The sequence below is a fragment of the Oryx dammah genome, unplaced genomic scaffold (genome assembly GCF_014754425.2).
Source record: "Oryx dammah isolate SB20612 unplaced genomic scaffold, SCBI_Odam_1.1 HiC_scaffold_21, whole genome shotgun sequence".
NCBI classification, from domain to species: domain Eukaryota; kingdom Metazoa; phylum Chordata; class Mammalia; order Artiodactyla; family Bovidae; genus Oryx; species Oryx dammah.
In genome coordinates this window covers 33,605,142-33,618,096 of record NW_024070205.1, presented here as the reverse complement: position 1 = coordinate 33,618,096, position 12,955 = coordinate 33,605,142, and the positions used below count along the sequence as shown (strand labels likewise).

Genomic DNA, 12,955 nt, shown 5'->3' with positions numbered 1-12,955 from the left:
GCCTCCTCCCCAGTCCCTCCCTCCTCAAGCCCTCCCGGATGTGAGCACTTCCTCCTTGGCCTTGGGGCCCTCTGTTTGTTCTTCCTGGCCCTGAGCCAGCCCGGTGTGCACAGGCCCACTTTACAAACAGGCAGAAATAAGTCAGACTCTCCAGACGCAATCTGCGTGGTGTAGAATTGTTTCAGTCCTGCCCTGTGTGGACCCCTGCCTGGCCCTTGGGCCTGTGGGTAGAAGTCTTTACTAAGTTGAAAACAAATGCCAAGGAAAGAGTTTGATGTGGTTGTTTTGTTATTTGAATTGGCTACCTCTTAAACTTTAACAACAAAAAAGAGCTTAGTAGTATAAGCGGGAATTTTTAAAACTCAAAACATTAAAAATATTTTCTATAACATTTTTTATTAGAGGTACTTTTTGAGCAGTTTTTGTTTTTGCTGGAGCCTAGTTCCCCACAGTGGAAGCAGTCCGAACCCTAGGATGCCAGGGAAGGCCTCAGAGCAGCTTTACTTTCACAGCAAAATGGAGAGTCAAGTGCAGATGCTCCCGCATGCCCTCTGCCCCACATCACAGCCTCGGCCTGTATCAGCAGCCCAGCAGAGAGGTGCATCTCGCGCAGCCGATGAACCCACAGTGACAACTCTGTGTCGTACCACAGTCTGCAGTTTACGTTGCGGTTCACTCTAGAAGTTGTACATGCTGTGGACAAATGGGTAGTGATATGTCCACCATTCCAGAATCATGCAGAGTATTTTCACTGCCCTAAAAATCCTCTGCTCTGTCTTCTTATCCCACCCCCATCCCAACCTCTGGCAAACACTGACCTTGTTTTTTTTTTTTTTTAAAGTATTTATTTATTTGCCAGGGCTTAGTTACAACATGTGGAATCTTTTAGTTGTGGCATGCGGGATAGAACTCAGACCCCCTGCATTGGGAACTCAGGAGTCTTAGCCACTGGACCATCACGGAAATCCCAACACTGACCTTTTTTTTTTTTTTTTTTTTTAAATAATTTTTAGTTTTGGCTGCACTGGGTCTTCAGTCCTTTGGAGATCCGTGGGAGGCTCTCTCTGGTTGCGGTGCACGGGCTTCTTGCTGCAGTGACTTTTCTTGTCGTGGAGCACAGGCTCTAGGGCTCTCAGGCTTCAGTGCTTGTGGCACAGAGGCTTACTTGCCCTGATGGCATGTGGAGTCTTCCCAGGCCAAGGATCGAACTCACCTCCCCTGCACTGGGGGCTTTCCTGGTAGCTCAGCTGGTAAAGAATCCGCCTGCAATGTGGGACACCCCAGTTTGATTCCTGGGTCAGGAAGATCCCAGGGAGAAGGGAATGGCTATGCACTCCAGGATTCTTGGGCTTCCCCAGTGGCTCAGATGGTAAAGAATCTGCCTGCAATGTGGGAGACCTGGATTCAGTCCCTGAGTTGGGAAGATCCCCTGGAGGTGGGCATGGCGACCCACTCCAGTATTCTTGCCTGGAGAATCCTCATGGACAGAGAAGCCTGGTGGGCTGTAGCCCATGGGGTCACAAAGAATTGGACACTACTGAGTGACTAAGCACACACCCCTGCATTGGCACATGAATTTAACTACTGGACTACCAGGCAAGTCCAAACATGGACTTTTAAAAATTGTCTCCATAGTTTTGCCTTTTCTAGTGATAGCTTATGGTGAATGGTGTTGGATTCATGATCTTTGAAGGAGAAAATTTCGCTTTGGGACCATAGACGCAGCTTCAGTCACTCAAGAGCTTCATGTGGCAAAAGTATTATTATTAAAGTAAAAAGGGATAGAGAAATCTTCTGACACAGACACCAGAAGGGGGCAGAAGAGTGCTCCCCCCACTAGTCTTAGCAAGACCTTATATACTTTATCAATTGGTTACTAACAGTAGATCCGAAGAATGCCTCAAGGTTGTAAAGGTCTTACAAGACCCACTCACGCAACATACATCTTAACAAAGTTAGCCAGAAGGAATGGGTTCCTGTTAAGAAGAAACAAGTCCTCGAGCAAGACACATTGATGTTATATAATCATTAGTACGCAGTTTAAGGAAAAATATACCCTTCAGTTCAGTTCAGTCGCTCAGTTGTGTCCGACTCTTTGCGACCCCATGGACTGCAGCACACTAGGCCTCCCTGTCCATCACCAGCTCCCAGAGTTTGCTTACACTCATGTCCATTGAGTTAGTGATGCCATCCAACCATCTCATCTTCTGTCGTTCCCTTCTCCTCCCGCCTTCAATCTTTCCCAGCATCAGGGTCTTTTCAAATGAGTCAATTCTTTGCATCAGGTGACCAAAGTATTGGAACTTCAGCTTCAGCATCAGTCTTTCCAATGAATATTCAGGACTGATTTCCTTTAGGATGGACTGGTTGGATCTCCTTGCAGTCCAAGGGACTCTCAAGTCTTTTCCAACACCGCAGTTCAGAAGCATCAATTCTTCGGCGCTCAGCTTTCTTTATAGTTCAGCTCTCATATCCATACATGACTACTAGAAAAACCATAGCTTTGACTAGACAGACATTTGTTGGCAAAGTAATGTCTCTGCTTTTTAATAAGCTGTCTAGGTTTGTCATAACTTTTCTTCCAAGGACCAAGCGTCTTTTAATTTCGCCATCTACAGTGTTCTTAGAACTCAAGAAAATAAAGTCTGTTATTGTTTCCATTTCCCCCCATCTATTTGCCATGAAATGATGGGACTGGATGCCATGATTTTAGTTTTTTGAATGTTGAGTTTTAAGCCAGCTTTTTCGCTCTTCTTTCACCTTCAACAAGAGGCTCTTTAATCACACATACCACATCTGCTTCATCCATCCGTGCGTGGGCAAGTCGGTTGTTTCATGTTTTGACTACTGTAAATAATGCCACGGTGAACGTGGGGGTGAAGAGACCGTCTTTAAAATACGTTTTCGGCTGCCTTGAGTCCTTTGTTGCGGTGCTCAGGCTTCTTGTTCTGGTGCTTGGGCTCTCTAGTTATGGCGCATGGGCTTAGTTGCCCTTTGGCATATGGGGTCTAAGTTCCCCAACCAGGGATTGAGCCCAGGTATGCATTGAAAGGCAGATTCTTAACCATGGGACTGCCAGGGAAGTCCCATAGATATCTCTTTGAGATAGTGATTTCGTTTCCTTCTGATGAGTACCCAGAGTGGGATTGCTAGTTCATATGGTAGTTGGAGTCTGAATTTTTTGAGGCATCTCCATGCTGTTTTCCGCAGGGGCTGTACCAATTTACATTCCCATCAGCAGTGCCCAAGGGTTCTCTTTTCTCCACATCCTTGCCAACACACGTTTCTTGTCTTTTTGATAACAGTCATTCTGACAGATGTGAGGTGGTATCTGATTGTAGTTTTGGTTTGCGTTCCCCTGATGGTTAATGGGACTTCCCAAGTGGCACGAGTGATAAAGAACCTGGCTGCGAATGCAGGAGACATAAGACAGGGGTTTGATCTGTGGGTCGACAGGATCCCCTGGAAAAGGGTATGGAGGCCCTCTCCAGTATTCTTGCCTGAAGAATCCCATGGACAGAGGAGCCTAGTGTGCTACAGTCCATGGGGTCGCACAGAGCTGGACACAACTGAGTGACTTGGCAGCAGATGGTTAATGATGTTGAGTATCTTTTCACAGGCCTGTTGGCCATCAGTATGTCTCGTTTGGGAAAATGTCCATTCCAGTCCTCTGCCCATTTTTTAAATGGATTGTTTTGCTTTTGAATTTTATGAGTTCTTTGTATATTTTGGATATTAATGCTTTATCGGATACATGATTTGCAGATACTTTCTCACATCCCACAGGTTATCTTTTCATTTGACTGATGACTTCCTTTGCTGTGCAGGAATCTTTTAGTTTGATGTAGTCTCACTTAAGTATTTTTTCCTTCTTTACCCTTTGTTTTTGATGTCAAATCGAAAAAAATCATTGCTACGGCCTACATCTTCTCCTAGGAGTTTTCTGGCTTTGGGTCTTATGTTCAAGTTTTTAATCTATTTTGAGTTGATTCAAAAATCTTTTAAAATGAGCATTTGAGAAGCCAAATGAGGCTCCTTTCCTGTGCTCTGGGGGTTCCCCGGGCCACTGCCTGGGTGACCGTGGCTGCTGCCCTTGAGCCAGTGATGCAGGTGAGAAGTAGGGGTCCTGAGTGCCCCCTAGGCTGAAGGGGTGACTTTGGGGTGGGCGACAGGTCCAGACAGCCTTTGGTCTCCCCAGAAAATGGCATCGGTGACTGAATGCTGGAGGCTCCAGCCCTCTTGCGGCTTCTGGCTGGCACTTAGAGAAGGAGGAAGCAGTGCTGGTGAGTGTTTATGTTGCTGACTGTGTGCCAGGCTCCTTATCTGTGCCATCTCGTGGTTCAGTCTTTCCCATAGTCAAGTGCGGTGGTGCTGTTGTTCCTCTTTTACTGATGAGAATGTAGAGGTGGCTGGGTTTTGGCAGCTTGCTCAGGTCACCCAGCCAGTAAGACTGGGAGACAGGAACCATCTCTGAGGCTGCCTGGCTTAGCCTCCAAGTCTGGAAGGAGCCAGACCGGGAGGGCAGTGGAGCTCCATGGCCCAGAGTGGGGGGTCCAGCCTCTAGGGCCACGCTGGCCAGCAGACTGGAGCAGGGTGGGTGGGCCCAGGTGATGCTGAGCACCTGGAAACTGCACACTCACTCAGTGCCTGGTACCCGCCTCTGGGCCTGAGGCTAGGGAGACAGAGTTCATCAGCCAGACAGATTGGTGTCTGGGAGAGGGCCAAGCTCCATGGGGTTGCCCAAGGTAGGAGCACCAGGCTGGCTTTCTGGGACTCCAGGGATTTCACAGGGCTTCCCTGCTGCTGACCTCTGCAAAGACATGGCCTTTCCTCTGGGGGAAATGGGGTGATTTCAGTCCCTCCTGACCTTGGGGAGGTCCCAGCTTTCAACTCCAGGGAACCCACCCCTCGGGCGCTCTCTTGGAGCCCTGGGGGCAGGCAGCAATCATGTTTTGTCTTGCTGGCGAAGGTCTGGATGCTGTGATTTGTTTGCTGTTCTCAGAATATCCGTGGCCGCAGGAGGCCAGCTCCTCTGGGACTCCTGACAGAGACGGTGGTCCTGGGAATGTGTGCTTTCTCCAAGGGTCATAGCTGTGTCCTTGCTCATTCAGCTCTGTGGGTCACTGTGGGTCCTGGGAGCCAGGAGGGGCAGGCGCGCTGAGCACCCCACGGCCGGGCTGCCTCAATGTCACTGTCATGGCCTTTGCGGAAGGTCCTCGCCATCCCTTCTTGCCAGGGCCGAGGCCTTCTCCCACTGGCAGGCTGGGTGCCTGGACCCCAGGGCAGGAAGGTCCCCCTCTGCCCTGCCCCCCGGTGGAAACACGACCCTGCAGCCCCTTGTCTGGCCGTCAGATCAGATCAGCACCCCACGGTGAGCGGGGGTCCTTTTCCTTCTCTGGGAGCCATCAGGCCTTTGGAGGGCCTTCTCCCTGGGGTCACTGCTGTTCATGGGTAACATCCTGCCAGAGGCTCATCCTTTCTCTTCTCCCTCCAGGATCATGCGGCCGGATGACGCCAACGTGGCCGGCAATGTGCACGGAGGGACCGTCTTGAAGATGATCGAGGAAGCAGGAGCCATCATCAGCACCCGGCACTGCAACAGCCAGAACGGGGTAGGTGTCTGGGGACCCTCCGCCAGCCCGGCCAGGTCTCTGCGAGATCCAGGCCGTCCCCTCCGCCCGTGTTGTACTCTGTGGGGTCAGGGCAGGAGTCTGAGTGGAGCCTGGGCCTGGAACCTGCCCCTCCCTCTTCCCTGAGCCGTGGGGGCTTCTGGAACCCCTGGCCCTGGACCAGGGACCCCTTGGACTGGTACTTGGTTTGGGGCTCATTGAAGGGAGGCTGGGGACCCCCAGAAACTAAGCTGAGAGACACCTTTTCAGCCCCTCTCCTTGCGTGTGGGGAGAGTTGTGGCTTCCTGAGTCTGAGAGGCCGCAGCCTCTCAGAGCCTGTGTGGGCGGCAGTTAATTCTGGGTGTCACATTGCCTGCACCCGGATCTGTCCCCTGCTTGACTCACCCTGGGTCCACTGGCAAGTCTGGGGGCTCTTCCCTTGGTGGCTCCTGCGCTGCAGGGCCCGCAGGCCGGCACCAGCTTCTGCCATGGTGCTGCTCTTTGCCCGCTGCACAGGCAGAGGCAGATTTGCAGACTCAGGGCTTCAGGGCAGCTGCTGGGCGTGCAGCCTGCCAGGTCCTGCCCGGCCCCCAGCCCTGTGGGGTCCTGACATTCTCTGAAGCCCGCCCTCGGGATCCTGTGGGCCTCGGCCAGCCGCCTACCGTGCCCCTGTCCTCCAGTCCCACACTCGTGTGGGCTGTGTGCATGTGCGCATGGGTGTGCACGCTGTAAGGGTGCATGCGTGCAGAATGAACCAGGCTGGGGTAAGTGTGGGGGGTGGACGTGGGCCTGAGGGCCTCAGTATGGGGAGGAGTGGGGTGGGTTGCGTAGGACCCTGCTGTGAGGGAGGGGCTCTCCTGCTTGCTGAGAGTTTAGATTGATTCAGCGCCCTTGAGGTTGGGCTAACCCGTCACATTCAGAGAGCGCCCTCTGGTGGCTGTGAGGAAGACAGGCCTGGGCCTGAAGGTCTGGGGCTGAGGTGGGGGCCGAGCCCCTGAGAGAGACTTTGAGGGTCCAAGCCAGGCCTGGCAGGAGAGGCTGGATGTAGAAAAGAAAAAGCCCCAGGACTGGGAGTGAGGGACTAGGGGTTCGGGAGGCTGTGTGTTGTTCACTCAGTTGTGTCCTACTCTTTGCAACCCCATGGACCACACCACACCAAGCTTCCCTGTCCTTCACCATCTCCCGAAGCTTGCTCAAACTCGTGTCCATTGAGTTGATAATACCATCCAACCGTCACATCCTCTGTCGCCCCTTTTCCTGCCGTCAATCTTTTCCAGCATCAGGGTCTTTTCCAATGACTTGGCTGTTCGCATCAAGTGGCCAGAGTATTGGAGCTTCAGCTTCAACATCAGTCCTTCCGGTGAATATTCAGGATTGATTTCCTTTAGAATTGACTGGTTTGATCTCCTTGCTGTCCGAGGGATTCTCAAGAGTCTTCTCCAGCACCACAGTTGGAAAGCATCAGTTCCTCGGTGCACAGCCTTCTTTATGGTCCAACTCACAAATGACTACTGGAAAAACCATAGCTTTGACTAGATGGACCTTTGTCAGCAAAGTGATGTCTCTGCTTTTTAATATGCTGTCTAGGTTTGTCATAGCTTTTCCTCCAAGGAGCAAGCGACTTTTAATTTCATGGCTGCCGTTACTGTCCACAGTGTTTTTGGAGCCCAAGAAAATAAAGCCTGTCATTATTTCCACTTTTTCCCCATCTGTTTGCCATGAAGTGATGGGACCGGATGCCATGATCTTCATCTTTCGAATGTTGAGTTTTAAGTCAGCTTTTTTACTCTCCTTTTTCACCTTTATCAAGAGGCTCTTTAGATCCTCTTTGGCTTTCTGTCATTAAGGTGGTGTCATCTGCATATCTGAGGTTACCATTGATATTTCTCCCGGCAATCTCGATTCCAGCTTGTGCTTCATCCAGTTTGGCATTTTGCATGATGTACTCTGCATATAAGTTAAATACGCAGGGTGACAACATACAGCCTTGATGTACTCCTTTCCCAATTTGGAACCAGTCCGTTGTTCCATGTCCTGTTCTAACTGTTGCTTCTTGACCTGCACACGGTTTCTCAGGAGGTGGTCTGGTATTCTCATCTCTTTAATAATTTTCCAAAGTTTGTTGTGATCTACACAGTCAGAGGCTTTAGCATAGCCAGTGAAGCAGAAGTAGATGTTTTTCTGGAACTCTCTTGCTTTTTCTGTGATCCAGTGGATGTTGGCAATTTGATCTCTGGTTCCTCTGCCTTTTCTAAATCCAGCTTATATACCTGGAAGTTCTCAGTTCACGTACTGTTGAAGCCTAGCTTGAAGGATTTTGAGCATTATCTTGCTAGCATATAAAATGAATACAATTGTGTGGTAGTTTGAATATTTTAAGGCATTGTCCTTCTTTGGGATTGGGATGAATACTGACCTTCTCCAGTCCTGTGGCCACTGCTGAGTTTTCCAAATTTGCTGGCATATTGAGTGTAGCACTTTCACAGCATCATCTTTTAGGATTTGAAATAGCTCAGCTTGAATTTGATCATCTCCCCTAACTTTGTTTGTAGTAATGTTTCATAAGGCCTGTTGTGACTTCATACTCCAAGATATCTGGCTCTAGGTGAATGACCATACCATCATGGTTATCTGGGTCAGTAAGACCTTTTTTGTACTGTTCTTTGTATTCTTGTCACCTTTTCTTAATCTCTTCTGCTTCTGTTAGGTCCTCACTGTTTCTGTCTCTTGTTGTGCCCATCCTTGCATGAAATCTTCCCTTGGTATCTCTTAATTTTCTTGAGGAAACCTCTGGTCTTTCCCATTCTATTGTGTTCCTCCCTTTCTTTGCATTGTTCACAAAAGAAGGCTTCTTTTATTTCTCCTTGCTATTCTTTGGAACTCTGCATTCACATGGATACATCTTTCCCTTTTCATTTGTCTTTTGCTTCTCTTCTTTTCTCAGCTATTTGTAAGGCCTCCTCAGACAACGATTCTGCCTTTTTGCATTTCTTTTTCTTGGGGATGGTTTTGGTCACCACCTCCTGTACAACCTGTTATGAACCTCTGTCCATAGTTCTTCAGGTACTCTATTAGATCTAATCCCTTGAATCTGTTTGTCACTTCCACTGTATGATTGTAAGGGATTTGATTTAGATCAATCCTGAATGGTCTAGTGGGTTTCCCTACTTTCTTCAGTTAAGTAGAATTTTGCAATAAGAAGGTCATGATCTGAGCCACAGTCAGCTCCCAGTCTTTTTTTTTGCTGACTGTATAGAGTGTCTCTATCTTCAACTACAAAGAATATAATCAGTTTGATTTCGGTATTGACCATCTGTTGATGTCCAAGTGTAGAGATGTCTCTTGTGTTGTTGGAAGAGGGTGTTTGCTCTGACCAGTGCATTCTCTTGGCAAAACTCTGTTAGCCTTTGCCCTGCTTCATTTTGTACTCCAAGGCCAAACTTGTCTGTTACTTTGGGTATCTCTTGTCTTCCTCCTTTTACATTCCAGTCCCCTATAATGAAAAGGACATCTTTTTTTGGTGTTAGTTCTAGAAGATTTTGTAGGTCTTCATAGCAGCCTCTTGCAGGCAGAGCTTGGAGAATTCCAGAAGGGGCCCTCAGGCTGTGCCCTCATTCTCGCCTGGCTCTCTCAGCGCTTGCCTTTCCCACTTTGTGCCAGCGAGTGGTGCTGTATCCCCACAAATGTACTGAGGGCTGAAAGCCCAGCAATTCCCTCAGGTTGTTTCAGCCTTAGGGGTGATGTGACTGTGGGTGGGTAAGGGGGGGTGGGGTAGGGGTGGAAAGGACAGGCCCCCCTTGAATCAGAGGGTGAACCCATATGCTGTGCTTGCCTGCACAGCCCCTGCTGCATCACCGCTCTGGGGCCTGACTCCAGGACCTTTATAGGAACAGACTCCTGCCTGTCTGAGGCTCTCCTGGGAAGGGGTAGACATGGAGGTCCCCGGCATCCCTCCCGAGAGGCTTGTTCTGTGGGTTTGGGGTGGGCTGGGGAATTGGCCTGTTCGCCAGGTGTCAGATGAGTTCTCACACAGGTGGGAGAGCTGTACTTTGCTGCTGTAGGTGGTGGCAGGTGGCCAGTGGGAAGGGTGCAGACACACCAGGGCTTGAACTATCACCTGCCAGCCTGACGTCTCCAGTCCACGCAGGAGGGTGCTGTGAGGACCAGCTGCCAAAGTGAAGCCTGGAGCTGGCATGGGATGCACAGACCCTCGGGAGGTGCCCAACTAGCCCAGGGGTACCTGTGCTAGCATGCCCAGTGTCCTCAAAAAGCCGGCTGGTTTCTTGATTCTGATAGAAAGTCGTAAAAGTGCTGGGTGTTGTGATTGGCAGTGAAATTCAAACATAGGACTATCTTTAGTGTCATTTGGTTAATGTGGATTGAAAAGGAAGCTGATTCCATGATATATGAAGAACTATTACAACTCAACAGCAAAAAATAAACAACCCATTTAAAAATTGGGCAGAGGAACTGAATAGACATTTTTCCAGTGAAGATGTGCAGATGGCCAGCAGGCGTGTGAAGAGATGCATGCTCACTGTCAGTAATTGTCAGGGAAATGCAGATCAGCACCATGAGATGCCAGCTCACGCCTGCCTGAATGGCTGTCATCAAAAAGACAACAGATAGGAAGTCTTGGTGAAGATGTGGAGATAAAGGGATCCTTGCATACTGTTGGTAGGAATGTAAACTGGTGCAGCCTCTGTGGCAAAGAGCATAGAGGTTAAAGCTGATGGGCTTCCCAATGGTGCTAGTGGTAAAGAACCCGTCTGTCAACGCAGGAGACGTAAGAGATGTGGGTTTGATCCCTGGGTTGGGAAGATCCTCTGGAGAAGGGAATGGCAACTCCAACATCCTTGCCTGGAGAATCCCATGGACAGAAGAGCTTGGTGGGCTACAGTCTATGGGTTCTCAAAGAGTCAGACACGACTGAAGTGACTTAGCATGCACGCACATATGATCCGATTATTCCACTTTTAAGTATTTATCCAAACAAAATGAAAACACTAATTGGAAGTGGTATTTGCACCCCCTTGTTCATGGCAGCCTTATTTGCAGTAGCTGAGACGTAAGACAACCTAAGTGTCCACTGATGAATGAATAGGTAAAGAAATTGTGGGGAATTCTGTGGTAGTCCAGTGGTTAAGACTCTGCAGTTTCACTGCCAAGGGCCCAGGTTTGATCCCTAGTTGGGCAACTAAGATCCTGCAAGCTGCACAGCCCAACCAAAAAAAAAAAGAAGTTGTGGTGTATATATATGTACACTGTGGAATGTTGTAGATAAAGAAAGATGGAATCTTGCCATTTGCAACAACATGGATTGACCAGGAGGGTGTTAGCTAAGTGAAATAAGTCAGATGGAGAAAGACAGATACCTTGTGATTCACCCAGAGGTGAGATATAAAAAAGAAAGAAACAAAAAATACATGAACAAACCAAACACAAGCATATAGATACAGAGGACAGAAAACTGGTTACTAGAGAGCCTGGTAGGCTACAGTCCATAGGGTCGCAGAGTCGGACACGACTGAGCCACTTTCACAGAGAGAGGAAGGGGCAAAGTAGAGGGGGGCCAGGAGCAAGGTGGATGAAGGGATTATTGCTCAGCGATGGATGGAAGCTGTATTCTTGGTGGTGAGCTCGCTGTAGGGTGTGCAGAAGTAGAAACAGAATGTTGCACACGTGAAACTCATGCAGTGTTATAAATCAGTGCGTGCGCGCGCGCGGTCATGTCCGACCCTTCCTGACCCTGGGGACTGCAGCCTGTCAGCTGCCTCTGTCCATGGGATGCTCCAGGCGAGAGTGCTGGAGTGGACTGCCGCGTCCTCCAGGGGATCTTCCTGACCCAGGGATTGAACCCATGCCTCTTGCTTCTCCTGCACTGGCAGGTAGGTTCTTTACCACTTTACCATCTGGGAAACCCTATAAACCAATGCTACCTCAATAAAAACTGAACCTACAAAAACTTGGTTTTCAGGAGTCCTCTGGCATCCAGTGGTTAAAACTCTTTGCAACACGCTTTCTTTCATATGTACATATGTGTATATATATATATATTTGACTGCACAAGGTCTTAGTTCTGCAGCATCTTTAGCTGTGGTATGTGAACTCTTAGTTGCAACATGTGAAATCTAGTTGCCTGACCAGGGATCAAACTCAGGCCCTCTGTGTTGGGAGCTCAGAGTCTTAGCCACAAGACCACCAGGGAAGTCCTAAGACTCCTTGTTTTTATCGCCAAGGGCCTTGAGGAACTAAGATCCCACAAACTGTACACTGCATGGTGAGGCCAAAAAACGAAAAAACACCTGATTTTCCGTGCTGGTGTGGAGAGGTGCTGGGGCCCGGCGAGCACTCTGCCCTATTGAGAAGCACTATGGGAATACTTGGTGAGGTGTTTGTTTGCTTCTGCCCAGTAAACCATCCGCAGGACCAAAAATGATTTAGATAAAAGAAAGCTCCTCACAGGGTTATACATAATAAGAAGCAATTGAGGTTGACCCAAATCTAACAGAAGAATACTCTGTTTTGCCATTAAAAAAATATCCTTGCAGTGGAATATTGCAAAATGGCAGCTGTAGAAAGTGTTGAGAAAAGGAAGGAGGAAGTGAGTCCCTCATTTTCATGAAGCGTGAGCTCCCAAGGGTTCCCCTCGTGGCTGGGGATGTAAGCCTTCTTGTTCCTTTTGAGTTTTGGGTCATGAGAATGGGTTATGTATCTAAAGGATAAAGAACATTTTTTAAAAAGGGATGTGATTGCTAAGAGCTTGTCATAACATGGGCAGGTTATTTTTCTTCCTGTTGGGTGAAAAAAGCAGATTGTGAAAGTGGATATTTAGCATATACACAGCTAGGTGAGATTATATATGGCAACTAAAGGTGAGTATAAGTGACAATTAAGCATGACTATGAGTGTCAACTATATGCCTCAAACCGCAAAACGAGGAGCCAGGCAGACAAGTGAACCAGTAAAACCCGTATTCTTGGGACAAAAAGCCTGGAAAGAAAGATCCCAAAGTAGAAGGCGTGGTTGTCTCTTGATGGGAGGGGTGAATTTTCCCTGCTCTACTTTTCTGTACTTCCCAAGTTTTCCATAATGAATATGTATGCCTTTTTTCACTTTCCATTTTGCGAGTAATAAGTATCCTTTGTAGAAGTCAGGAAAGAGAAGTTGCTTGGAACCCCACCACCCAGGATCACCTGCATCAACGGCTTTGCCCTGTTGCCCCCCAGGCAGTGCTTCGTCTCCTGGTTTTGCATTTAGGAGTGCATGCTGACAGTAACTTGCTCTAGTTTATTCTTTATTAAAAAAAAACTTTTGTTTCTTTGGTCATACCACCCAGCATGTAA

General features: G+C 48.6%; 1 protein-coding gene across 4 annotated transcripts in view; it reads left to right on the top strand.

Annotated features, from left to right (window-relative positions):
* The window catches only part of ACOT7 (acyl-CoA thioesterase 7), a 100,969-nt gene that overhangs the window by 38,188 nt on the left and 49,826 nt on the right, over positions 1 to 12,955 (top strand). For all 4 annotated transcript variants that reach the window (XM_040263287.1, XM_040263286.1, XM_040263288.1 and 1 more), the window contains exon 2: positions 5,495 to 5,612. In XM_040263287.1, coding sequence (XP_040119221.1) covers positions 5,495 to 5,612 — 118 coding nt within the window. The remainder of the gene's footprint in view (positions 1 to 5,494; positions 5,613 to 12,955) is intronic.